The 25753-nt window shown below is 39.4% G+C and overlaps 2 protein-coding genes across 4 annotated transcripts; one reads left to right on the top strand and one right to left on the bottom strand.

The window, feature by feature from the left end:
• Positions 1–53: 53 nt before the first annotated feature.
• On the top strand, positions 54–4045 carry si:dkey-79d12.4 (uncharacterized). 2 transcript variants are annotated; one of them, XR_013100792.1, is made up of 2 exons: positions 54–186; positions 2080–2219. XR_013100792.1 is itself a non-coding variant. In XM_004541585.5 (2 exons), exons 1-2 carry the CDS (start codon positions 299–301, stop codon positions 3886–3888), a joined length of 1854 nt encoding a protein of 617 aa, XP_004541642.1. In that variant the 5' UTR covers positions 198–298; the 3' UTR covers positions 3889–4045. The 2 variants fall into 2 exon arrangements, 1 of the variants encoding a protein (XP_004541642.1); XM_004541585.5 differs by lacking the exon at positions 54–186 and adding an exon at positions 198–343 and having other exon boundaries at positions 2080–4045.
• On the bottom strand, positions 3963–25161 carry kcnn4 (potassium intermediate/small conductance calcium-activated channel, subfamily N, member 4). Of its 2 annotated transcripts, XM_076889900.1 has the most exons (10): positions 24508–25161; positions 16829–16924; positions 14713–15161; positions 13345–13480; positions 10404–10421; positions 9816–9926; positions 7747–7868; positions 6667–6736; positions 5411–5577; positions 3963–5280 (listed from the first exon to the last, which is right to left on the bottom strand). In XM_076889900.1, exons 1-10 carry the CDS (start codon positions 24793–24795, stop codon positions 5277–5279), a joined length of 1461 nt encoding a protein of 486 aa, XP_076746015.1. In that variant the 5' UTR covers positions 24796–25161; the 3' UTR covers positions 3963–5276. The 2 variants fall into 2 exon arrangements, with proteins under 2 accessions (XP_076746015.1, XP_012780806.3); XM_012925352.4 differs by lacking the exon at positions 10404–10421.
• Positions 25162–25753: the final 592 nt, after the last annotated feature.

Genomic DNA, 25753 nt, shown 5'->3' with positions numbered 1-25753 from the left:
CAAGCTGCAAAATATTTATATTTGTAGTAAGAATAATTTAGAGTTGCCTTGGCTTGTCCACTCAGTGGGTAAAGCACATCGATGCATTGTGGGAGATGGAGGCTCATCTCTTCCGGTTCAAACCGGATGTAGATGAGTTCGGAACAGCGATCTTGGACGCCATAAAGGACAGGAGGATTTCCCGAGGTAAAAGTGAATTGTTCTTTTTCTCTTTGAAATATGGAGACCTGTTTTTTATCCCACCTACAGCTGGATTTGCTCATTATACCAAGTTAAGCTACTTATATTTTCACAGTAAATGAGTTGCACGAACCGTCTGCTGTTACCGGTATTTGTGGACGGGGTAAGTGCATCTAGTATAGTATTAAGTCAGCCACAAGAGAGAACGTGTGTTGTTTCTTCCAGCAAATGTTGATAGTTCAATGGCAAAGTGGCACTGTGATACTGGAGTGTGGATGCCTGAGAAGAGTAGTCATTACTAAACAAAGTATGTTTATTTTAAGTATTGAAAAATTTTATTGAATTGTTTTTATTTTTGTTATTAACCTGTGTACTTTGAAAAAGTGCATACTTGTCACAGCATCACAGGAGAGAGGTAATATCTTGAATTTTAGGGGGTGATTTTAATTTCTTTGTGTTTGTTTTGCTTTGTTGTTTTTTTTCTAGCCAAGACCTTGGTTTACTCAACAACAAAGCTTCCAGATAATAACAGATATTAAGCTATGTAGATGGCATTTAAATGTTTGTTCAGTTATAAATATTAATTTATTATTAACTTATTTAGTTGTGGAAGCCAATAGACTGCACGTAAAAGATGGATGTGGAAGCAAATGCCTGTTCTAGCTCCACCCGATGTTGAGTTACAAAAATATTCATATTATTTTGGAGTTGCAGTAAACAGGGGAACTAATGGAAGTCGAAACAGTTTTTCTCTACCTGTCTTTTGAGAACAAATTTAGGACTTTTAATACCAGAGTGTTTGGAAAGTGGATCAGCTGGCAACAAGAGTAACTTTAGTTTTTAGCATTTCCATGACGACTTAATTTTTCTGCCTCACAGATTGCCACTTGACTACCTTAGGGTTCGCGCTCTTCTTGAAATAAAGCATGGAAGTTGGTTAACTAACTTTAATTCCATTAGGGCATAAAACTGCAAGTACAGACTACCAACTTGTGCAAATAAAAAAAAAATGCCACAAATACTTTAAAGGTTGGGCAGCTTTGCTTTACAATAAGTTTGAAAAACTATACACTATATTTTTGACATATTAGAAGCTCTTTAACTGAATAAAAAAGATAGATGTAGCTTCCGGTTCTGAAAAGTGAAGCCAGTGCTAAAGTTCCTTAATCATTCATTGAACCATCTCATCTAATGGCCAACAGGGGGCAAATCACCTGATTTAAAAAAAAGTTAATTTAGTTAATTCTGGTTTCCATTAGTGCCATTAACATTTACCATTTCACATCAGTCTGGTTTCAAAAAACTAAAATGGCTACTGTAAAAATTCTAATCTTGTGGCCTCATCAATGGTTAATATTTCAGTGTCTTATTGATGTATTTTTCTGTCTCTTCTATACAATGTTTTATGTCTTCACACATCATAAATACAAACGAAAAGCCTGCAGCCATGTGAGCAGGTGTGTGAGGCTGAACTTTAGCTCACGGTCACTGATGTGCTGTGAGCTAGCCATCGGTCCATCTTTTATTCACCAACGTATGGTTCATTAGAAAATCTGGTTCAACCATTTGTTTTTGAGCCATTTCAGACAGTGTTTGTAAATCTTAGGAGCATGTTCACACCTGTGGTTTGTTTTCTCTGGTCCAAATCAGTTGATGAGTTGGTAAACTTGTAGCTTTTCCCCATGATTTGGTTTCATGCTAAATGGCTAACAGAAGAAGCCCAATTAAAGAGAACTCTGAGCGAACCAAAGTGCATCACTACAAACCATGTCAGAATGTTTAGTCCACTCATTGTCCACATGTCTCTGGGGCCACAGGTATAAAAGTAAATGCAGGAACAAGGTGCTATATTCTGGACTATTTCAACTGATTTTTGTCTTTTCTGTTCAAAATTCACAGACTGTTATGTCAGCAGACTCGAGCAGCGACGAAGATGTGCACCTGGTATCAAAATGTTGGGAATGTGGGCAGAACATCCACAACTTAAAGAAATTGATTTCACATTATAAAAGCCACAATACCAAAGCCACATGCCACATCTGCAAGGTTAGTTTCCGTCGCCTGACGTCACTCTCTACACACTTGGATAATGCGCATCTGCCACCTGTCTGCAACAAATGCCATCAGTCTTTCAGCAATGTCTGGGAGCTGAACAAGCATGCAGAGAAACACTGTACAGACTCTGAGTTTATCCAAGAAGATTCCTCTTTGATTTGTAAGAGGCAGAGCAGTGACAGCTCTCCTAATGAGAAGACAATGCAGCAAAATGCAGATACTGTTCAACATGACTCACTGCCAGCACTGAGGTCTGAACAGAGAGCTGATATAAAGCCTGAGATGCCTAAAAACAGTGTGGCGTACATACTGGGTGCAGATGATGAAGATCTTAGCACTGAAAGTGATTCCGACATGGCAGAAGATTCAACAAGCTCTGCTTCTGAAGATGAAGTCATGACACACTCTAAACCTAATAAACTGCCTCCAGATCACTCTGAAACAAATGGTCGCTCCAACTCCAGTTTTCCCAATGATTCTGGTCATTTTTCAGACTGTCCAGATTCCCAAACGACATGTGCACCCTTTCCTGCTGCCAATAGTGTAATGTGCACTGTGTGCGGCAGAGGTCCGTTTAAGTCAATTAAGCTCCACTTGCTGCACTGCAGTGGCGTAAGAGTAAAATATCAATGCTTTCTGTGCAAGAAGGCCTTTCTAACTGAGAGTGCTGTTAAGAAACACCACTTGGCTCTGTATGCCTGTGACATCTGTGGCCAAGTTTTCAGTCACAAAAACTTGTACTATAGCCACCAGTGTCCCAAAGGGAGAAAATCGCCTTTGGTGCTTTTCTGCTCTGAGTCAATGCCGAAAGCATGCAACATATGCAAATTCCTTTTTACCTCTGAGAAATATTTAGTAGAGCACGTAACCAAAGTTCACACGTCAGTGGTCAGCACCAAGGCATGCACTGTTACTACTCCATCACTGTTGGCAAAGGATAACCGAGGAGCCCAGAGCACAAAAATCCAGCTGCAGTCAACCAAGTTCGTGAGCAAGGCCATTAATGGAACACACAGTGATGGCCAAACGTCAGGGACAAATGGTGCCCTAGCTCAGCCAAACCAACCGCCTTCAAGTAACCTTCATTCCCCTTTTCCTGTGCTTTCAAGACCCCGGGACACATACCAAGAGGGTGCGCTCTTTAACCCCCCCTCACAACCAATGCCAACCATCCTAGCCATGTTTGAGAATGACAGCCATCGCTTGGCTTTGATGAAACGCATGAACAGCAGCTGGCGCTCCAAGGCGCCTTACCCTTGCAGGCAGTGCGGCGCTGTCCTGCGGCAGCCCTCGCTCATCATCAGCCACCGGTACCTCCACCGAGGCCACCGGTCGCACAAGTGCCCATGCGGACGAGCTTTTAAACACAGGCTGCACCTCCTGAGACACTGTATTCAGCACGCGGAGGCCATAAGCTACATCTGTGTTAGCTGTGGGGACACTTTCACAGGAGCTAAACTCCTGGCGCAGCACCTGAAGGGCGGGTCTCCAAAAAAACCTCCCTCTGGCTGCACGTGGAAAAGAAAAGTCAAGAGAACATGCAGAATGCCCTTCACATGTGACTGCGGAGAACTGTTTCCCAGGCCTTCAGCATACATATGGCACCAGCTTAAAAACAGGACAAGTAACAAACCGAAGAAGCCTACGGTGTGACAGAAGTACGAATAGATCCGTTTTTATTTCTTCAAGCAACAAATCAAAATAGATATGCCACACATGACACCTGCTTGTCACCAGTCTGTTTAATTCATGTGTCCTCCAGTGACAGAAATAAAGCAAAAACATAAACACACTCATTCTAAATGACTTTGAATTATAAGCATGTTTTAGATGGTTATTAACATGTTTTTTTACCATGTGCAAATGTTACATATTTAGTTTCTCATACATTTTTCTGCTGCTACACTAACTACCGGAGTTAAAAAAAATAAAATAAAATGGAAAAAAAAAAAAAGGTAGCCAACAAGGAGGCTTTTTTTCCAGCACTGGATTAAGTTTAAACAAAACTCCAGTTAATCCTCCAGAGAGAGAGAGAGAGAGTTGGTCCAGTTTTGCAGCTGTTCTCACAAAGTGCTTTCTTATTAGTGACATTTGTACAGAGGTTTGATTAAATCTTGTTTTCTGTTTTAATACAGCTGAAAATGTTATGCTCCTTTGAGATGCTGAAGAATCCGAAATTATCAGGAAGAAAGTCGTGTAGTTTTTATTATTATGATTATTGTTGTGTGTTTTAATATTGTCCACTAGATGGAGCAGTTGGATTGCTAAAAGATGAGCTTATAAGGCCACTGAAGTTTCTTTATTTTCAACAGGTGTAAAGTGTTGGATGTTTTTTTTTCTTCCGTCAAACTGTGGCCGACGCAAGTTTCAGTTAATAGTCATGGGATCCCTTCGACTTAGAGTTTGCAATAAAACTTTCTTTTCATCAAGTTTAATTTGACATTCACTTCATTCTCTTCACTCACCAAAGTCTATTACCGTTAAACACATTTTCATTCAAGATTTACTTAAACGGCTACAGGAGAGCACAACAGTGATGAATTATTGAGACACTGTGTGTCTCAGATGATGGAAAATGGTTGGATTAACACTGAAATACTGCAAAAATTAAAACATGCAAAATGGCTTATTCCACAGGAATAAGCTAGGAATGTAGAGCATCAATAATATCTTGCAAATAGAAGTTTACAGATCTGATGTTATTGCAGATTAAGGGATCCTCCACAGTCCTTGACTGAGATCAGGTTAGTTCTTGGGCTCTGTCACCAATCCTTTTGCTTGAAAGCCCAGCAGATTTCCTGAAAATGCACTCGGATTTCCCAGCAGTGAATTTAGGTCTTATTTTATCTGTATAATTTAACAGCAGTGAGTCACTGTGCAGTACACTCAGAATGGGGCCAAAAGATGATCTTTAGTGAGTATGCCAGTCCTCCAAGTGGTTCAGCATGTTAAGAGTCTAAAGCAGCTCTGGTTGGAGAGGATTCGTGGATACTTCAGATGAAAACACTACGGACTGTTTTTAACAACTGCGTGCAGTCGTGTCACCTACAAAAAAAACCCCAACAAAAGAATTTTGTTATTCTCCAAAGTGAATATACGTATGATATATGACATCTTACAGTGTGTTTTTTAGCAGATCTGTGCAGGGACACTGGCATCTGTAAGTATTGTTTACCTGATCTCTGGGTTGCGGTGACGTACAACCTGAGACAGCAGATCAGACGTTTGTTGGAAGCAGCGACTCAGCTCGTCCAGCTTCTGCTCCATGGAGAGGATTCGCTGCTCCAGCTCCCGATAGGAGTTATTCCAGTTGGCACTGAGGTCGCACATAATCATCTGCATCTGTTGAAATCCACCACACAACACAAATATTTTGGCTTTGAAAAGAAAACACACTTGGAGTTCAAACTAGAACCAAAAGTCTAACGTTACTGAACTCTGTGCAGATACATTTTAAAAGTATGTTGCAGAGTTTGTATGGATTACTGACTGATTGACAGTGATTTTGAGGGAATCAGACAAAAACATTTGGATCGCTTTTTGTTTTGTTTGAAGCTGTTTGTTTTTTATGCTGCGGCTCAGCTGCACTCAGTCAGTAAGCAGGAGTAGATTGTTAGACCGTAACTGACTGTAAGGTAACCATAGAACGGCTTATTTAGTGAAACTGGGCACATTTTCATATAATTCCAGCAATTACAGCGCTCCAGAATTACATTTGTGACTCTCACTAGGTGATGTCTTTTTAATGTGTTTTTTCCTCATGGAAACCTTTTCTGTGCCTGTTCACTTCTGACAAATTAAAATCTCATCATCCAGTTTTTTTTGTATGCATTTATCTGCTCTATCTAAGAAACCCCAAACAGCAATATTTAATTTCGGATTCCTCCTCATAGCTGGCAGATGTCACTCCCAGTGTGGTCTTCTGTTACTGTAGCACATCTGCTTCAAGGTTAAACATGCTGTGCTTTCATAGATGCTCTTCTGCATAGCTTGGTTGTAAAAAGTGGTTATTTGAGATTTGAGTTACTGTTGCCAGTCTGCTCAGTCTTTGACATCAACAAGGAGTTAGTGGCCAGGGAACTGCTGGTCACTGGATATTTCCTTTTTTCAGAGCATTCTCTGAAAACCCTAGACATGACTGTGTGGGAAAATCACAGCAGATTTGTGAAATATGCAGACTAACCGGTATGGCATCAACAACCCTGTTTTAAAGTCACTTAAATCACCTTTCTTCCCCATTCTGATGCTTGGTGTGAATTTCAGCCGGTCGCCTGGACCTGACGTACAAGCCTAAATGCACTGAGTAGCTGTCAGGTGATTGGCTGATTAGAGATCTGCATTACAGAGCGACTGAACATGTATACCAAATGTAATGGCCTGTAAGTGTAAATAAATGGAGTTTTACAGTGAATCATATGTGCTGTTATTTACCTTTGGGAGATCCACCATCTCACTGACGTAATCTCTTAGTTTTCTTTGTTTAAGGCGTAAATGCCGAAATCTGTGAAGTTAAAAAAAAACCCAACAACTGTAAATGTGATTTTTGAGACACGTGGAAAAATTCAAACTGTATTTTATTAGACCGTATTTTAAATGCTATCCTGAGGCACAGGAATGTAAACAAAATAAATGCTGTGAAGTGTTGATCGTCCAATATGAGTGACTACACTGAGATAAAACACTTACAGAAACTCTGATTTGAGGAATATTCTGACAATCAAGTATTCAATTACTCAGTATTAAAGGAGTCATGCTGAGTTTGTTGAAATGCTATAAAACATTACTAGAAGGTTTGCGGCGAATGTGGAAAAGGTCTAAATTTAGTTCCTTCAATAGATAATCCAGACAATCAGCTAACAAAGACATATGAAAACCAATTTTGCAATCAAGCACCTGGTCTCTACTCTTAGAGTAGAGAGGGGCCTTCTTCTCACACTTTCCACTCAGGGTTTATTTATAATAGTTTAGAACAGTTCAAAGCAGGAAGTACGACCCCGTTCACACAGGCTGACATATTCTCACACATGTATTGCTGTTGTCAGGATAATGTACCACATGATCAGCGTTTCAGACATCCTGTCTTGTGTAATCCACTTGTTCTTAGAAGAGAAACTTGTTCAATTACAAGCAGACACAATTTATGGAGGAAAAAAAGTGATTCTTCTTAAAAGTATCTCCCGAAAGGTTTGCACAATAGTTGTCAGTTATTGTCAAAAACTTCAAATAATCATTTAAAAAAGGGGCCTTTTATTTATTTACTTGCCAGGAAGAACAGACACTTGTTCACACATATCCTGTCCACATAAAAGAGGCAAACAAATCTAATTAGTAATCTAAATTAGCATCTTTAAATTGGTGACTCCGAGCATGTTGACAATTAGTTAATGACCCATAAAATACACATGTAAGGCACACAAACCACCACCCACATACTGTACACCCCTCACACAGACTGAAACACGCACGCAGACACCCCGCCTGAAGGTATTATTTTGCAATACAGTAACTCACACTCTGATGGCTTCCAGAAGGCATCTCTGGTGTTTTCTGTGCTCACCGCGGTTGCCCTTTGTCACGTTTGCACGATGAAGAAGCCAGCATTCTCTTAGCACATTAGCAGCAGCATGGCGGATCTGGGAAAAGAAACATTTGAACTGACTGCTTAAACATACAGAAATGTGGTGACAGCACATATCGATCAACTTTGGATGTTCGACTGATAAAATTCGTGCAGAGCCGCTAACTGTTAACTTTTAAAGATTTTAGTACAGCACACATCGTCCAGGCCAGCTGATGAAATCCAGATAGCCTTTCCTGTTCCACCCTTTTGTACAATGATGCTGTTTTCAGATAGTGGCTGTTATGGTCAGTGAGTCTTATATACAGATATTTATAATACAGGCCATAACGGCTAAACTAGGAACTTGAGATTTCTAGATTTCGCTTGTATTCTCCTGTTTTGTTTTGTTTTTTCTTTGATTCTATTCATGTCTGTTTACCTTCCTGCTCAAATCACTGTAACTACCCTGTGATGATGTCACTACGACCTTGTTGTGAGGGTTATTAATAGAGGTTGTCAGTGTTTTGCATCCAGATGTCTTCCCTTGTTCCCATCAGTGTAAATCTGGACTGCACCAGTAAGCTCAGGAGGATGCATGCACATGCACACACACAAACCAAAACAACCAAAAGCGAGGCATAAAGATGCACCTTGTGACAGGATGCAGCCACCAGGAGAGAGGAAATGGTTGTATCCTCCAAAGCAGTGCTTCTACTTCAGTCAGACATTGCTACACGGTTTGGGGGGGAGCTGTACTGCTTTATACAAAACACAGCTTTAAACCAAGCCTGCACAATCTGTCAGTCATTACACATTTTTGCGTATTACCAAGACACTGAAAATGATTTCTTGTAACTTCCCTTTTTCCCATCAACAAGCAGACACTTGCAACCACACTCCTCTCCTACTTACTTTCAGACACCCTTAAAAGCAAAACACACGCGTCAGCAGTTTCCTGCCCGCTGCTGCACAGGCCTGAAGTGACACAAGTTTCTTTCCTGACAGAGATAAGATTATTTCCTCTGTTTGACGCCTTGAAAAGGACATCAAGAGCCCGGCAGTTCTCCCTTCTCTTTTCCCACACAATCCTGTAGTAAAGGAATCAAACACCAAAGCGTGCATGCAACATGGAAAGCAGTGACTCATCCATCCTGACATCTCTATCCGTTTTATCCTGTCTCTTGTTTGGCTTACAACACTGCAGCTACCAGTGATGGGAGGGAGGGTAATTGATGGTTACAACATGTTTATTGGATTGTTGCACAAAAATTTTCATGCAAATGCTAAAAAAATTAGAGCCACTATTTATGAGAACTTCAACACAGCTCAGAAAATGTATGTGTTACACTTTTATATTAACATAAATTGTTATCAAGATTATTTTTTGTTGGACAAGAGAGCTGTTGATGTCATTTATATTTAGCTATTAGTAAACAATATTTTCTTTAAACTTTCACAGAATTTCGAACCATAAAAACTCAAATTCTCCTTTTCTTGTGGGTTCCTTTTTATTGCCCAGAATACCAAGTATACAAAGCATACCAAAGTGTATTAGTTTGTTGTATCAATGCTGTGTGGCAATGCAGCACAGACTTCCAGTTGCTCTGTTCTTACAACTGCATTACCACACATTGTCCCATTGACTCTGACAGCAACAAACACGGACATGGTGTTCATTGTGAGGGATTATCTAAATTAAATGGTTCTCAAATCTGCACACTGAATGTGGGTATGAACAGTTACCGATAGCTACTACTAACCTACTTCATGTAGCCCAAAGGATATATGATTTGCAGCGATTCCAGGGGGAAAACAAGCAAAACCACAAATATCAACTTTGAAGTAAAAGAATAATAAGCAAGAAAAGACCCATACATGCAAATGTCACATGACCCACTACAGAATATTTCAAATAGAAGCAATGAAAAAAACAAAAAAGAAAGAACTTGATAAAAAAAGGCATGCCGGCTGATTACTGTGTGTTTATACAGGTTTGCAGAAAATTGTTGCATGCTCTTACCCTTTTAGAAATCTGGATATCCATCATGAAGAAGTGCACATGTTTCTCTCCTTTGTTCAGCGCCAGCTTCTCTGTAACGATTGCAACCAGCATGGCGGTGCAGGCAACACCCTAAAACCCAAGACACACAGAGCTTTTAGTATTTTTGTTGTCGTCTCAACAGATCGTCAGCGATTGTGTAAGACTGATCCAGAATACTGAGACAAAACTGATGAGCCTGAATTTGCAAGTTAAGCTCAATGACAGCGGCCAGCGTGTCTTTTTACGTGTCCATTACCCTCTAAGGAAAGAACTTCTTCAGAAAACTCAGTGTTGATCCTTGTACTTCCATCTAATAAATCAAAACTAAATTTACACAAAAAGTTCAATGCTTAGACGGGCCTCAGTGGCACTAAAATAGTGTGGGTTTCCTCTGAGAATAGCTTAGCGCTATTCCTGGATAGGGAAATACAGAATGATGGTGAATATTCGAATGGGTCTCAAAGCAAAACACATCCACATCTATAAAAAGATGTATCAGTGGAGACAGAGACAAAACACTGCACTCATATCCATTACGAATAAAGATAAAAGTTAACCAGTTTTTACCTGTTTTCCACTTTTCAGCTTGCATTAGAAAGAGAGGAGAGAGAGAGAGAGAGAAAGACCAAGCATGAGCAATAAAGCTTGAGCCAGAGTTCTGAAAGATATATTTATCCTTCATTCCACCAGCCACAAAATATCTATCATTACATCGTCTGCTAAACCTGGGAGGTACAAACTCTTTCCTTGGATCCATCCTCACACAGGGATGGGATGCAAAAAGTGGTGTCAACTCCTTAAAACAGCTGCAAATTGAGTTATAGCTGGACAGAGGCCAAAGTGCTGAACATTGAAGCTTTCAACCATATTACAGGTGTGAGTATCACCCCAAGTTTCTAGCTCCCAGAGCTGCTGATGGGAGTGGGAAATCTATTTTTTTCCAAACCCTAGGCACAGGTTGGCACACCCTCCTGTTGTAGTGGTGCCAAAGGCAATAAACCACCTAAAATGGATATGGTGGAAAGTTTTGCCTTATAAGGGGGGAACTTAATGAAAACAAGGGAGATGGAGAAAGAGAGAGGGAAAGATTGGGAGGACTGTTTTCCACTCTGTCACAGAGGTGTCTAAACCGGACTTGTGCCCACATCCAGAGCCATGGCCGAGATTCTTATCTGCTTGTACCAGAATTCAAGGCAGCAGCAAAATGTGTTGCCATTTCAAACACGGAGCCACTCCTTGCTTGCCCTCACTTGACCTTTCCCTCCAGCTTTTTTTCAGTCTTCACTTACCAACATTTTTGCATTAACATAAAAAACGAACTTGTTTTAAGAAAAACATCTCACTTTAAGATGTTCATATATGTCCTTTTTTGCTCTTTTACACATGAAAAACCTTAAACCTGGCTGTAATTCTCTGAGACACTATGGCACACTCAGCAGAGCCATCACACTTCACATAGATCTTTGTGCAACTGCACAGGGTACACTGCATGCTGACAGCTTCCCTCCCTCAGTCTTTTCATGTGAGCGCCTGGTAATATCAAGGTCTTGCAGAAGTACACTGCGTCAACTTACAGCTGCAATCGAAATCACACACACACACACAAGGGAAGGAAGGCATTCAAGCAAGAAGAATTTAATGTATCAAAGATAACTAGTGGAACAGTGCAGAATAGGCTGGATTGCAAACAGCGGAGAAGTGAACTGAACCAAACTGAACTGACCTGAAAATGAAATAGGAAAAATGAAATAGGAAAATGGATGAATAGTTGTTGCAGTGGAACAGAAGGGAATGAAACAAACACGTGGAACAGAACATTAAGGGTGAGAAGGTAGAATGAAGTAGAACAAATGACGCTAAAATACACGGAGAAGGGATTCGATAAAACATAATAAACCCTAGCAGAAGATAAAAGATGCTAATAGATCACAGTACAGGAATGAAATCAATTGCGCAAAAGGAAGTCCTCCAGTGAAATCAACATGGATAGCATGTTGATTTCATGCTATCCATGAAATCAACATGTAATACAGTGTGACAGAACAGAGAAGAAATGAAACAAAATGGAAGATAACAGAAAATTCAACCTATTTAGAGACAACATAGTGTGACAAAGTGAAAACAGTGACAGAAGCTCTTGGTTTTGTGTGTTATTGTCTGTTTTTGCACTCAAAAGTGTGTCGGGTGGTTTCAGTGGTAACAAAGACAAGCAAAGCAAAGATTAAAAAAACTCCACTCCCTGTGCCTCCCTATTGAATTGAGGGTTTTTGTCTCACAGCTACTGTAAGGAGATAACAGTTTGTACAGTGAGACAGTTTTTATCATTTTGTCTCCATACATCACCACAAAGTTCTTTGATTCAAACAGTCAAGATGCGACTGAAGTACAAACTTTTAGGAGTATAACAAAAGTATTCAATTAAGGAATTTAAGAATTACAATATACACATTCCCTAATTTTCAGAGGCTCAAAAATAATTGGAAAATTGAATGCCAAGTAGTTTCAGATGAATTAGGTCTTTTTCCTTTTTATTCCATGACAAAATAAGCAGATAACAGATTTGAAATTGATTCAAATTGTTGAATTTGCATTTGCTGAATGCTTCCTGTAAACAGCAAACAGGAGGCCATCATTGGGCTGAAAAAACATATTAAAGTAATCAGGGAGATAATGAAAGCTGTGAACATCCTGCTACAGTCTTAAAAAGAAGGCACGACCTGGTCATCTCAGTAACAAAGCAAATGCCCTGAAAGACCACTAACAACTAAAGTGCATGATTACAGAATTATTACCATCGATAAGAAAATCCTCTTCACAACATCTAGAGCAGTCCTCAGGAGGCAGACACTGACAAAGTCTAATATCAAGACTCACTGAATGGAATTACAGAGGATTTACAACAAGGTGCAAACCACTGGTTAGACTCAAGAACAATAAAGCCAGATTAAACTTTGCCAGATTAAACATCTAAATGAGACTGCACACTTCACAAACACCAAACTTTGAACGCGACTGGGTGCTAGAATTTAGGCAGTCTAACTTCATCAAGTTCATCAAGTTGTATATAAATGATTGTGATTCCTCATGGAATACCTTTGTTAAACCTCTGGAATTAAAGCTGAAAATCTTCATGTTTGTCTTTGTTCTAATACTTCTGGGCCTTACTGTACACAGCAGGACTTGTTGATGTCTCTTAATATGTTTGTTATCAATTGTTATTTTTTTTTAAGTTTAAGGTATTCTATATGTAATTTAAACTGTTTTCTCTTTGTTTTATATTTGTAGCACTTTGGCCAACATTGTTGGATGTAAAGTGCATTAAAAATAAAGATGCTATGCTAAAGATGCTACACTTTTCCCTTTTTCATACACTGTCTGATACAAGGCCAAAACAATCATTTGATGAAGAACAAGCATTGTGTGTTTTATTTTATTCAGTATGCCCTTAGTTTTTATGTGAATCTAAAATCATTTTCAGTACTACATTTTCTCAAATCAGCTTAGTTACCATGACTCCAGTGAAGAGACACACTGCCTTGCCACAGTTGGTTTTGGGTGCCACATCCCCATAGCCAACTGTGAGGAAGGTGATGGCTATGAGCCACAGCGCTGTATCCATATGGCCTGTTGATTCTTTGGTCTGCCTGCAGGGGAAACAACGTAGCACTGAGACTGAAGTGTAATGAAACATATTATAAAGAGGTATTAGTTGAGTTAAAAAATAAACATTACCACAATTAACCCCACCCCCAGTTGTGAAACTGTATGAGATAGAAAACATTTTTTTTTTGTATGTATGGTTGTTTCTTTGTTTGTTTTCTAATATCAGTTGTTGAATAGGATTAGTTCTCTAATCCTATTCAACAACTGCTCTGGAGTATAAGTATAAGTAGCAGCTGATAATTCTGACTAATATCAGTCTAATCCAGAAACCTGTTTATAGATACAGTTACAGGCTAAATCCCTTCTTATATTTAACTATTTCAGTGAATCACCAAATACAATTAAGAGCTGAAGTGATGCAATGGATAAGTTTATTTGTGACACTCTCCCTGACTCTCTGAGGTTCTTCATTTTGTTTCTTAACATCTCAAACACAGTCTGTTTGATGAAGGTGTGGCGTACTAATCAAACCGCCTTATCAGTGCAGATTTTTTTACAGCACTCAGGAGTTCGGGAAGTCGAAACCAGTATAAACTTGTAAAACATCAAAAGTACAAGCCCAATATAAACTTTGCTGAAGCCTCACAGCTAGATAACATATCATTTTATCCGTCTGGCTCACGGATCTAGTAATCAGCTAGCATAATGGTTGCGTGTTGACAGATTTGGTGAAATTATCTGCTATCAGTAATAAGCTCTTTTATTACTTCTGACAAATCAAAATGTCAAAATATACACGAATGCGAGAAAGAAGTGGAAAACTGAAGGCAAACCTCCCATTAAGGTTCAAACGAACAAATGACCTCACGCTGTTTAAACAGCCAGGCAGATTGCAGAGGATCAGGCTGACATTTAGCTGGCAGACGTCAAAAAGAATTTTGTTAGGGGAGAATTATGAAATCATTTATTGGAAATCCATCTTGAACCAGAAAGTCAAACTGACTATCAAACCCTGAAGAGGAATGTTAAACTACTGGAGAGCATTTTGGTGTTTCTGTGTATAATAGTCAGTTGACACCTGGGTGAAGATGGAAGAGAGATTAAGAAAAAGAGCTAATTAATTTTTTTTTTTTTTTTTTATGAGAAAACTTTCATTTTGTCATTGAAAATCTTTGGTTCGTTATTGTAATGCCTGCATTCGTGCAAATGAAAAATCAGTTTAATGCGATTATGAATCAGTTTGATTACACAAAGTCTCAGTTGTGCTTCATACCTCTCACACAGTGTAAGCATCCAGGACACAGTGAGCCAGAAGAACAGGATGAAGACTAGCAGCATGCGTGCTGGGTGTTTGTTCATCAGTACCTTGAGAACAAAGCGAAAGGTGAAGTTGATATTGTTGAGTGAGCCTATGCTCCTGTAGGAGGCACTCAGCAGCACTTTGCTGTGCAGCAAGATGGCTCTGTGCACCAAGTACAAGCGGAGGAACATCAGCACTGATAACAGCAGCTCCATGTCCATCAGGGTCTCGCCGTGGTGGCTGGAAACACACAGTGGAGATGGAGTGGGAACGGTGGAAGAGGAGTTCACATGGAGGCCCACCCCCCAGTATGATCCAACAGGATGGATAACACAAACTAACAGCTCCAGGGTGATGACAATAATCCTGTGGCTGGTCATGGCGATACGCCAGTCCACCTGGTTGTGGTCAATGATGAACAGCTGAGAGATGAGGAAGGACAGTAAAGAGTAAAAATAGAAAGGAATTTGATCAAAGTGCAGTTGGAGATGGAAGACAATAACATTACAGTTGCATCTTCTTCTCATACAGTGGATATGCAATTAATGTAATGATGGTATGTAAATATGGTGTCAATAAAATCTGTGATGTTTTTTCTCCAAAGCTTCTGTCATTAGCTTCATCTTCCATTTTTATTTCACTTACTATATGTTTATTCATCACTTTGCATTTACTCATTAGTTAGCATTAGTTACTGTTCATCTCTGGCTGTCTTCCATAGTCTGTTTTTTTTTCTTCTTTTCTCTTCTGCCTGGTTCTGCCGGTGGTTTCTTCCTGTTTTAAAGGGAGTTTTTCCTTCCCACTGTCGCCAAGTGCTTGCTCACAAGTGGTCGCCCAATTGTTGTGGTTTCTGTGTATTATGAAAGTGCCTTTATCTTAGAATATAAAGCACTTGAGGGTGACTGCTGTTATAATTTGGTGCTATATGAATAAAACTAAACTGAATTGAATTTGCCTACAATATTTGCTAATGACATTAGCAGGGTGCTTTCATTTTGCTGATGTGTTTTTTAACTATATGACTTCCATTTCTATCAATTGCCTCAGCAAAGTTATGATGGGGAATAAAAAGTTGTTAGAAAGAACAAAATACTTTGGGATACGCATAGTATAATCTCATTATGTGGATTACTACGACATGCATACTTTGCATTATAAGCGGGAAAGATTGCAAGTATACGATAGTTGGGCTGTGCTAAAAGGGAAATGATAAGAAAATTATTTTTGGCCCGCTAAAGATTTGAACCAGAAATATTTGACAGAAGCCTGTGAGATGAACTATGAATGTGTATTGAAATTGTGACTCAGATATTTCCACTTCTTCAATCTGCAGCTTTATTTTGTTTAAGAAAGTGAAGCAGGGACATTCTTAGAACTTCCTCTTTCATCATTTTGTTAATTATTACTTTGTCTTTAATCCACCAACTAAGACACTTTGAGACAGTCTGAATGATTTAGCCTGCCACTTCTGACACCAGTTACATCATGCATCACTGCACACTGTCTCTATATCAGTCCCCACCCTAAGCCTGTCCTTCCTTATCTCCTCTACACACTTGGACAGTACCCCTCTTGTATCAGATACACGCGACTTATGACCAAACTAAACACTCTGTAGGTAAGAATACAAACCCAGCAGGCAAAAATGAAAGAAACTGTTACAAAACAGACACACAGTTCTTTCTGTACTTGTTGTTGTTACTACTCTTAAACATGCATGCTGTGACTGTGCAAGAGGGGAAATGAAAGAATGTTTACTCTGTTTAATTTCAACCAAATCCCTTCATGTATATTAAATTCCCACACAAATCGGCAGCAAGCCACGTAGACTGGAAAAACATTACAGCTGCAATATTGCGCATGCCTGTGTGGGCTGAGATTTTTATTTGGGGTTTTCCTGCATGCAGCAAATATCACAGACAATCAGTGTTGAGGCTACCAGACATGGCCTGAGAGGGGCTTTTTAAAAAGCTGCCTTTAAGTATCTCTAAAAAAATTGAATTTTAACCAAACTAATGCTGAGTTACATTGAATTACAATAAGTAATAGTTCAATAAGCGATGCCAAAAAACATAAAAAGCATACTCACCTGGATGTCCTTATAATGGAAAGCTATAATGAGGATCAGAAGACACCCAGTTGACAGGCTGATGGAGCAGTTGATGATCAATGCAATGTTTGAGCCCTGAGAAGAAAACAGATAGAGTTAGAGAAAACAGAACCGTGAGTGATGAAAACACAGCTGTTCTTCTGCAATGTCTAAAATTTCACTGCTTTTCATGTTTTCATATATCAAGGTTTGATATAGTCCAAGAACTGGATAGCTGCTAGTCCCTTCTGTAGCACTGAGCGAAAACACTTACATGCAAATCAAGTACTTGACTTCTACGTCAAAGGCCATTTATGCAATCTATACGAGTCCTGCTGCAATGTCAAGAGGACATAATGCACTTTCTATTGATGCTATATTTGTGTCTGTTTGGCAAACAGAGCAAATGGATTTTCTTTTCAAAATAACAGGAATTGCAGCTTCTACATTTTATGACCACAAGGGAGATTAAGTGATCATTTTTTGCAGATATTGTGATTCTACTCCCATAAACGAAATCATTTCATCAATTAGTCTTAACTTTGATTTAGTAGAATTTCAGAAATGCCCAGTGATATTACCCAGAACTTAATACCTCATATTTTCAGCCTATTTCAGGAAGAAGAGGGCAGGGAGAGACAGAAAAGATTAAACTCAGAATTGTGGAAGGAGAGTCAGATTAGAGCTATCAGGAGATGAGGTGGAGGAAGGCCAGATAGCGGAGCAGGAAGGTGAACGCTCAAATTAGGACATACTCTATCAGCTTCTGAGGAGCCTGAGCAGGCAATATGACGGCACCCACTGTCCATAATAAGAAGTCTTTTTTAAAGTAAGTACACACACACACACACGTCTCCAAAAGTTGATTCTGTTCATCTGTTCAACAGAATCAACTTTTGGAGATTTACTTACCTGGATGATTGAGAATGCATCAAGACATATGAATATACGCTCTCTCAGACACACACACACCAAATATATCTTTGATTTCTTCTTTTACCCCATTGATTTATATCATTAATAACATATATCTCAGCTGAACTATGGACACACACACATACACTTACACTGATAGGCACTCACTCATCCCCCCTCCCTTTCCAACGCCTTCGATGCTTGTTTCCTGCGAGGGAACACGGCGGGTCTGTGTGCCGCGCTGGAATGGTAGCGCTGTGCAGGGCGGCTGCTGTGTTCGCTTCAGATTACTCCTCACCCCCCACCCACCCCTGTGGCTTGTCATGTCTTCACAATGTTGTGCTGTGGACATTTATGTGCTTTTTTGTGCAGAGGAGTTTTTTTGTTTCCTGTTCTCATGTTGTCCTACCATGGAAGCATAGCATGAGTAGGGGTCTCTTTTTTTCCTCTTGTACTTTCCCCATTGTAGTGTACATTTCAATGTTTTTTCTCTGATTCTGCCAATCTCCGACCTGTATCCCCATGTAATGTTTGTGCTATATGTGTAAGGTCGGGGGGGGGGGGGGGGCATTTCACTGCAGGGCAACCTGCATGTGACGAATAAAGCTTTGATTGATTGATATGCAATGTTAGTGCATTAAACTCTCCTGTCTTTATCAATTATATTTAAATGACTTGGAAATCAGGTCAGTTTTTTCAAAAAGCATGAAAACCCACAACAAACAATCTGATTATGCCAAAGTGTAAATAGGAAACCAGCTTTTTGAAAAACATGTCACAGCACACAAACCAGTGTGCCAGGGGTGCCATGTCCAGGCCAGGTTGAGTATTAAGTGTGCAGAATGAAGTTTAATTTAAAAAAAAAAAAACCTAGAGAATGAGAACCCAATAAGTGGATTCTTTTCATGTGGACAGCGTTTTCAGTGGGAGAAATGTTTCTTCACTCATCCAAGTGACTTCTTAAGTCTAGAGTATGAGAAATTATTTGCTGAAATTATGTTTTAGTGTTCCTTCATCCACCTGTTTTATAAAAAAAAAACAACATTTTACTAGAAATCCACCTAAAATAAAAACAATATCCTGAAATTACATCAAACCAGACCATAAAGGGATGAAAGATGAAAAATAAATAACTAATAATTTTTAAAAGTTGCTGTAATATGTTTCTTTTAACCACAATATTTTAATTATCTAATATATATATATATATATAAATATATATCAGAACATTCTTTTCTTCTTGGTCTAAATATGCACAAAAAAAAAAAAAAAAGAAAAGACACAATAAGAGCTCTCAACGGACAGAAACTTGCTACATATGGTTACTGTTAGCCAGTATGGGTTCCAGACTGTTAACATGCTCCTCAGGTAGAGTCAAATTCTTCCATTTGCAGTAAAAAAGTTTGTCCTTGGTGCAGTCTGTATATGACATTTTTCTTTTGATTTCAAAACGGGGATTGGCTTTGTTTCATCTAAGGAAAATTCATTTATTCTGAGGCATTGTGAAGAGAACGCACGTCTTTGTCTTGGTCTGCTGTGTGACACTGTAAATTTTATCCTTTCATCTTTCTAAACTAAAGAATCCACTGAAAAAAAATCTGAAAAAAAATCTATCAATATATTGTCTTAAATGCTTGCAGAGCTCAGGTTTGCAATGGAGCCTGGGACCTATTGCAGCTCTCACAGGACACCAGAAGGACATGTCATAAGTCCATCACAGTGGAAAAAATACATAAATAATAATAAAACACAACCCCCATTCCAAGATTGGCCCTGTAAAACGTAACTACAAACCGAATGTAATGATTTGTAAATCTCATAAACTGATATTTTATTAACAATAGATGCTCTGTCCCCTAAGCACAGATATTTCTCCAGATTCTCACATTCTTTTGATGACTGTACATGCTGTACATGATGAGATATTCAACATCCTTAGAATTTTATGTTGAGGAACGTTATTCTGAAATGTTCAAAACATTGTAGCCACTCTTTTTTGATTTGTAGACAACTGCCCATATTTACTGAAAAACTGTGCCTCTCTAAGATTAGACTTGTTTTATGTCCAGTCATGTTACTGACTTGTTAGTGGTTAACCTAATTAGCTGCAAAATGCTCCTCCAGCTGTTTTTGTTGCCTGCATCCCAACTTTTCTGAGATGTGCCATCAAATTCAAAACGAGGTAACATTTTTCATGAAAAAAAAACGTTTCATAGTCTTTGTATTCTGATTTTATTTACATATTGCACAACATTCCAGCCTTTTTGGAATTAGGATTGTATTCACAAAGTATAATTTAAAAAAAAAGGTTTCATGCCAGTGGAGGGATCGATCAATTGCTTTGTTTGGAAAAAAGTGCCAAATTGTTCAATGATCAAAAACAAACATAAAAAATAAAATTCCCCACTATTCTTGGGAAAGAGTAGGAATAACCATTTTGCTGTTGTATACAATGGCTGTCAGTCAAACACCTGCCTTCCAGAAACTGCCCAGATGGGAGTATTTCACTCACCAGGTTAAAAAAATAATACTAGACCTAAGATATTCAACTTTATAAAACACGAAATGCTATCCACAACTACAAAATAGTAAAAACAAATCAAAAAGCTACTAGCCAAACTGCATGTATTTTATTACTGCCCAATAATGGCTGCACTTCTGTTACTTTGCATGGTCACCAATCAGTCTCTACAATCTGATGTTTTCTCAAATGTACATTAGCCCCCTTTTTGTTTATGATGAATGTATTGTTGGAATTTCTCTTTCCATAATATATTATATTGAACAATTTTTGTCTTTCTGTTACATAACAGTACAATTGCAGGCTACTTTTTGACTCTTTCCAAAATGAGCTTCACATAATTTACAGTAATTAGTCCTAATGAAAAGGAGTTACTGATTCTACAGTGAACTCCAAAAAATACATACAAAACCACTTAATTAAAGTAATGTGTGCTTGTAATGAAATACTTTCCATTCCACGGAACAAGCAGTTACAGGCTCAGATACTCACACCATAATGCTTTGCTCCATCGTAAAATTGAGACGGTGTCACGTGATGAATCAAAAACCAAATCACCTTGGTCTCAGCAGTTTTAAAAGGCCCTATATTTGTCTATAATGCTGAGCCATACATGTCAGTGCAGGTGATGTATTAGTGGAAGCTTTTTTGCTTTTTCACAAGAAGCATAGTTCAGTGTGGTTTTACTGACAAAAAGATAATTACAAACTTTCAAACTTGAGGCGAGTTGAGTGTGTAGGTGGTATGGTGTGACGTCCATTGGCAAGGTACATTGTTTTCCACAGTCTCTCCCGTAGCATCCACATCACGTCTGTGATTCATCCAGCACTAATTAGAAGACCCCGCAAAAGCTCAACATTTCACCACACACCATAACACAGAGCTCAACAGCATGTTTCGTGCCGAGTTTCTAAAATTATTTCTGTAACATTTTCCTGTTTAACCTACTTTGGGTTAACAGACTTGGACAGATGGTCTTGGACAAATGAGGATCCAGTGTCACCAGAACAGGCCACCCAAGGTATGGCAAAACAATATAAAAAAACAAAACAAAACACTATATCTAGCGCAATAGTCAGCGGTCTGGGTTGAGTTTTGTAATAAATAAATACTTTCCAAAGTAATAATACATGCATCTGACTTTAGTTTTCGAGTTTGGTTTGTTAGCCACTGTGGTTTCATTAACGTTCATGTACATTCTCTGCAATAAATTTAAGTGTGGGTTTACAAAGAATATCAGACAAGATCAAAAGTAGTGTAGTGGAAAAGGTAAAAAAAAATAAAAAAATCTTGCATTCTTAACGTCAGAGAGATGCTGCTTTGTTTTGACTGCCTCTTCATCTCATTTTGTTTTTTACATTCCTGCTGTCTGGTTGGTGATATACATTGAAATCTCTCTGTTGTGCCATATGCCCATATGAGTTCAGAATATACTATTTAGAAACAGAAAATTATAAAGTGAATGTTTACTGGGTAAGTCTTAAATCAAGAGTAGGCGAAAAAATTAAAGCATTTGCTAACAAATGTTTAAAGAAATAATAGTAATTACCTCAAAACTTTCAACCAAATGAAAGGGAAGCATCCATTTATCTTCTTCAACTTGTCCAGTTCAGGGTTGCAGACAATCACTCATGCTCACATTTATACCTATAGTTAATTTAAAGCCACCCCATGCCCACCCTGTATCTGAAGCAAGGACCTTGTTGCCATAATGCAACAGTACTAACCTCCAAACTACCATCCCAATAAAGGGAAGCAGCAAACAAAATAAAATCCATCCTAATCAAGCTGCCTCCTTTGTTTGATGTCTACATTATACCTACCAAGCCTGAAGCTCACCACCAGCTCATCCTGTTGATATACGCATGCTGTGTACTCATATTTTCAAAGAATGCCAGTGACTTCCCAAGTTTCTTAGTGCAAAGGGCATAATCATGCAAACCTATGTTCGCTATCAGCAGCTACTTTGCAGGCAATGTAGATTCATAAAAGTGAAACAGGAAAAGCAACCACCGAAACATTAAACTCATCATTTTTAAGAACAGGATGTGTAGTACTTGCAGCACACCCACACATCTGGCTTGCACAGCCTACATTTACATAAGTCAAATTCAAAAAGAGAAAGATTTACATCATTTTTGACCCATATCAAGCAAAAGCAAAGCTCACACAGAAGTCATTTCCACTATGGGGATTGGGACACGGATACCAAATGTGGCTGCCCTGCGTGTGTGAAAAAAAAATGTTCTCCCCATTTTGTTTGACCTTTGATCAGATGATCCATTTCTGCTGATTATTTTGCTGTGATGAGTTTAAAAAACAAACGTCTGTGTAGTCAGTGGATGAAATATAGCCACGTTAAAGTTGTGATAATGATATTGACATTCATTATCAGGACTTTCACCTGCTTGGCACATGGAATGCTTTTGACTAAGTTTAAATATAATCTGCAAAGTAATGATTAGTGAGAGGTGCTGTTTGATACAACAATAGGATGCTATAAAAATGTATGGGCTGTCTACCAAATGATGTTTTCTGTATGAGACAAAAATCTCCCATTTATGTTCAGGCGGACCAATCTGTCACAAACTTTCTTTTTGACCTGTAGTCTCAGAATCACTCAAATGCCTGCAATAATGATCGAATGCTCACATTTTCAGTCTCGGTGCATGTAAATTGTTTCAAACTGTAAAAGCCAGTTAATTAAAAAAGCAGCAGAAAAGATGACACAAGGTCACATTCAAGTCAAAGTGCATCCCCCTGGCAACTAGAACAACCTTAGTCAAGACAGAGAGACCATTAGCCTAGCCATGCAAACGCTCTAATTATACACTAAATGATGTGGAAAGATCGCCTGAAGTACTGTTAACAATCATGCTGCAGGGGAAGAGGTGAAATGTGGAAAAAGGTTCCATAAATAGCTTTGTTTTTGTGCATAACCACGAAAAAGGTTTGCTTGAATACAACTTTGTAGACGATTGCTAACTTTGATAGAGCCGCTCCAAATATATGCTGCAGCATACATAAAAATGACATAAAAACAAATAATATTATATGGTGCACTTCCAGGGAAAGATATAGATGCTATGTTTGATTAACGCTGCTGTTATGTGATAACCCCCCCCCCCCCCCCCCCCCCCCCCCCCCCCCCCCCCAAAAGAGTCCATGGTGCAGCTCACATTCATGACTTTGGCACTGCATGAAGTTACAAAAAGTAGTATGAATCCTGGCATGAGTTATATAAGCTATGGTTAAATCAGAACTGAAGCCTCTCCAAAATAATATGCTTTTACTGTGGGCAGAGAACACTTTTCCAGTGCATCAGCATTTCCATCATACCAAAGCCGATGCCTGCTGTTAGGAGCAGTTGAACAGCACCTGTTCTTGGGTCATGTTTGTAAACTGAAATTCTGAACTCATATTTATGCCAGTACATTTAGTTTCACCATCATAATTTCTCAATCATTCGCTGATTGTGTAGACTGGCATTGTTATCCACTGAGATCTGCATCTTAATATCATGAGTCTGTGCTACCAAATAGACTGTCTGGAAATGAACTAACTAATTAACGGGTCACGGATGGTCAAACACCAGGTGCAGATTATGCTGCTGGAGCTGCAAGCGGTTAGTGTTGTTTGTTAACCAAGAATTTAGTCATGAAAAGCTGTGTCCTGAAATGTGCTTCTAAGAAAAATCAAATCTAGGTGTGTATTATTAAAAGGTTGACATTGATTTGAGGTGCTGCTTGCCAGCAGTGGAACAAGTCTTTACAGGCTTTAGTTCCTCTGAATTAAGGTAGAAGCAGTAGTGTTCATTTGTTCATTTAGCATTTGAGCATGAGTCCAAGGGCAAACAATAAAAAAGTAAGCTCCTGAAAATAGAAAGTGAGCTTAATGTTGCTGTCAGAGCTTTGTCTGCTCTTTCCAGAGAAGGGCTGAACAAACGGACTAACTTTGCAGATGCAAAGTTGCTATCATTAAAGATGCTATCATTTAAACGCTTTACAACATGCGCAAAAGAGCAATGTGTCACATCACTTCTAGCGTGGGCTTTAAGAACTTTTAAGAAAAATATTCACATGAATCCACATAATAAGAGGCGGCAGCTGACACAGAAGGTAGCGAACTATACAAGATAAAGTTTTATGGTTAAACATTTAATTTAATTTCAAATGTAAGCTGTGCATTTCGGTGTGGAGATAATGTCTGAAAGACACTGACGTGTTTCGTGTCTTAAACCTACCGGAGTGTAAACATAGGGACATATTTCTGCGTGGATTATCATGAGCAGTATCCCAAAGAGAGCGGTGCCCAGAGTCCACGCGCACAGACGCTTTTTATCCTCCAGTAATAATTTTCTGTCTCGGAGTCTGTAAAGGTCGTCTCCCTCCATGTGAGTTGTCCGTTTCCCGGGGAGTGTCAGTGGCACCGACACGTCTGCGGAGTCCCCACGGTTTCGGCTGATCAGGCCATCGCAGCTCACGCAGTCGACTTTGGAGTCGCCGTGCAGGCTGCGGTTTGTCATCTCCATCTCCGGAGCGCACACGAGACGCCCGCCTGCTCCCCTCTCCTTGTCGCCTTGCGCTTTCCCGCCCTATGCTTTGCCTGTTGCTCTCCTCCGGAGCTGGGTAAGGCATAGTCCGATGGCACAGTCGCGTAGCAGGCCCTTCTCACTTGCGTTCCTCATCCACGATGCGGGTTTACCAAAACTCTCGGGTCTTCTCCACAATCACCGCTCCAGCCCAACCGGCGCGGAGCGGTTACGCGCACTGCTCGCGCGCACCGCCGTCACACTGTCCACACTGCAGCGGACTTTGCGCTCTTATTTGCATGTCTTATTATTTAAGAGTGTGCGCTGGTCTGATAAGCGCTTTCTTTGTGCGCGGGTGGATGCGCTCGTCACGTGCGTGGCGCACTCTCTTAGCAGTGAAGCACAGGAAGGTTGCAGGTGCAGTGAAATGACATAAACTTTTGTACATTTCTTTATTTGATGATGTGTAAGAAAAAAAAATCCAATCATTGTTATTTTAATTGAGAGAAAACGCCAAACGGCAAATGTATGGAAATTCAGTTATGTAACCCCCGTGCTTTTATTTTAATCTTTCAAGTTGATTCTGACGCAATGAAACCTGGACTGCGCAAGTTTCACAATAGCTACAGAGCCGTGGCGGGGATGAGTTGCACTAGGTTATATTCAATGCAGTAGTCAGGGTTCACTAACATCGTTTGCTGTCACTATTCCATTTCTACCTGAAAATGTTTTTCTTGTCATTTTGAAAACATTCATGTAACTGTGCCCTCTGATTTCGATGTCTCCATATTTATTAAATTGCACAGGTAAGTCCCCAAATAGACTACACAAAAAGTGAGGAAAAAAAAGCCTTTCTCCTAAACCCTTTCAACTGAGGCACAGCGTCATGACCTTGGGCAACGTGACGCATCCAACGCACTGGAGTACTTCCGCTAACCAGATCCTGCTGTTCCGCTGA

This window comes from Maylandia zebra, linkage group LG11 (genome assembly GCF_041146795.1).
Source record: "Maylandia zebra isolate NMK-2024a linkage group LG11, Mzebra_GT3a, whole genome shotgun sequence".
NCBI classification, from domain to species: Eukaryota; Metazoa; Chordata; class Actinopteri; order Cichliformes; family Cichlidae; genus Maylandia; species Maylandia zebra.
Note: the sequence above shows the minus strand (reverse complement) of the source record. Positions and strands in the feature narration are given on the sequence as shown.

Excerpts from the sequence above, each read along its gene's own strand:
- si:dkey-79d12.4 (XM_004541585.5), top strand. The coding sequence starts at position 299 with ATGAGTTGCACGAACCGTCTGCTGTTACCGGTATTTGTGGACGGG. Across the intron at positions 344-2,079 it reads TACCGGTATTTGTGGACGGG|ACTGTTATGTCAGCAGACTC; the intron begins GTAAGTGCATCT and ends CAAAATTCACAG.
- kcnn4 (XM_076889900.1), bottom strand. The coding sequence starts at position 24,795 with ATGGAGATGACAAACCGCAGCCTGCACGGCGACTCCAAAGTCGACTGC. Across the intron at positions 13,481-14,712 it reads ATGCTTACACTGTGTGAGAG|GCAGACCAAAGAATCAACAG; the intron begins GTATGAAGCACA and ends TTTCCCCTGCAG. Across the intron at positions 6,737-7,746 it reads CTTCTGGAAGCCATCAGAGT|ATTTCGGCATTTACGCCTTA; the intron begins GTGAGTTACTGT and ends TTAACTTCACAG.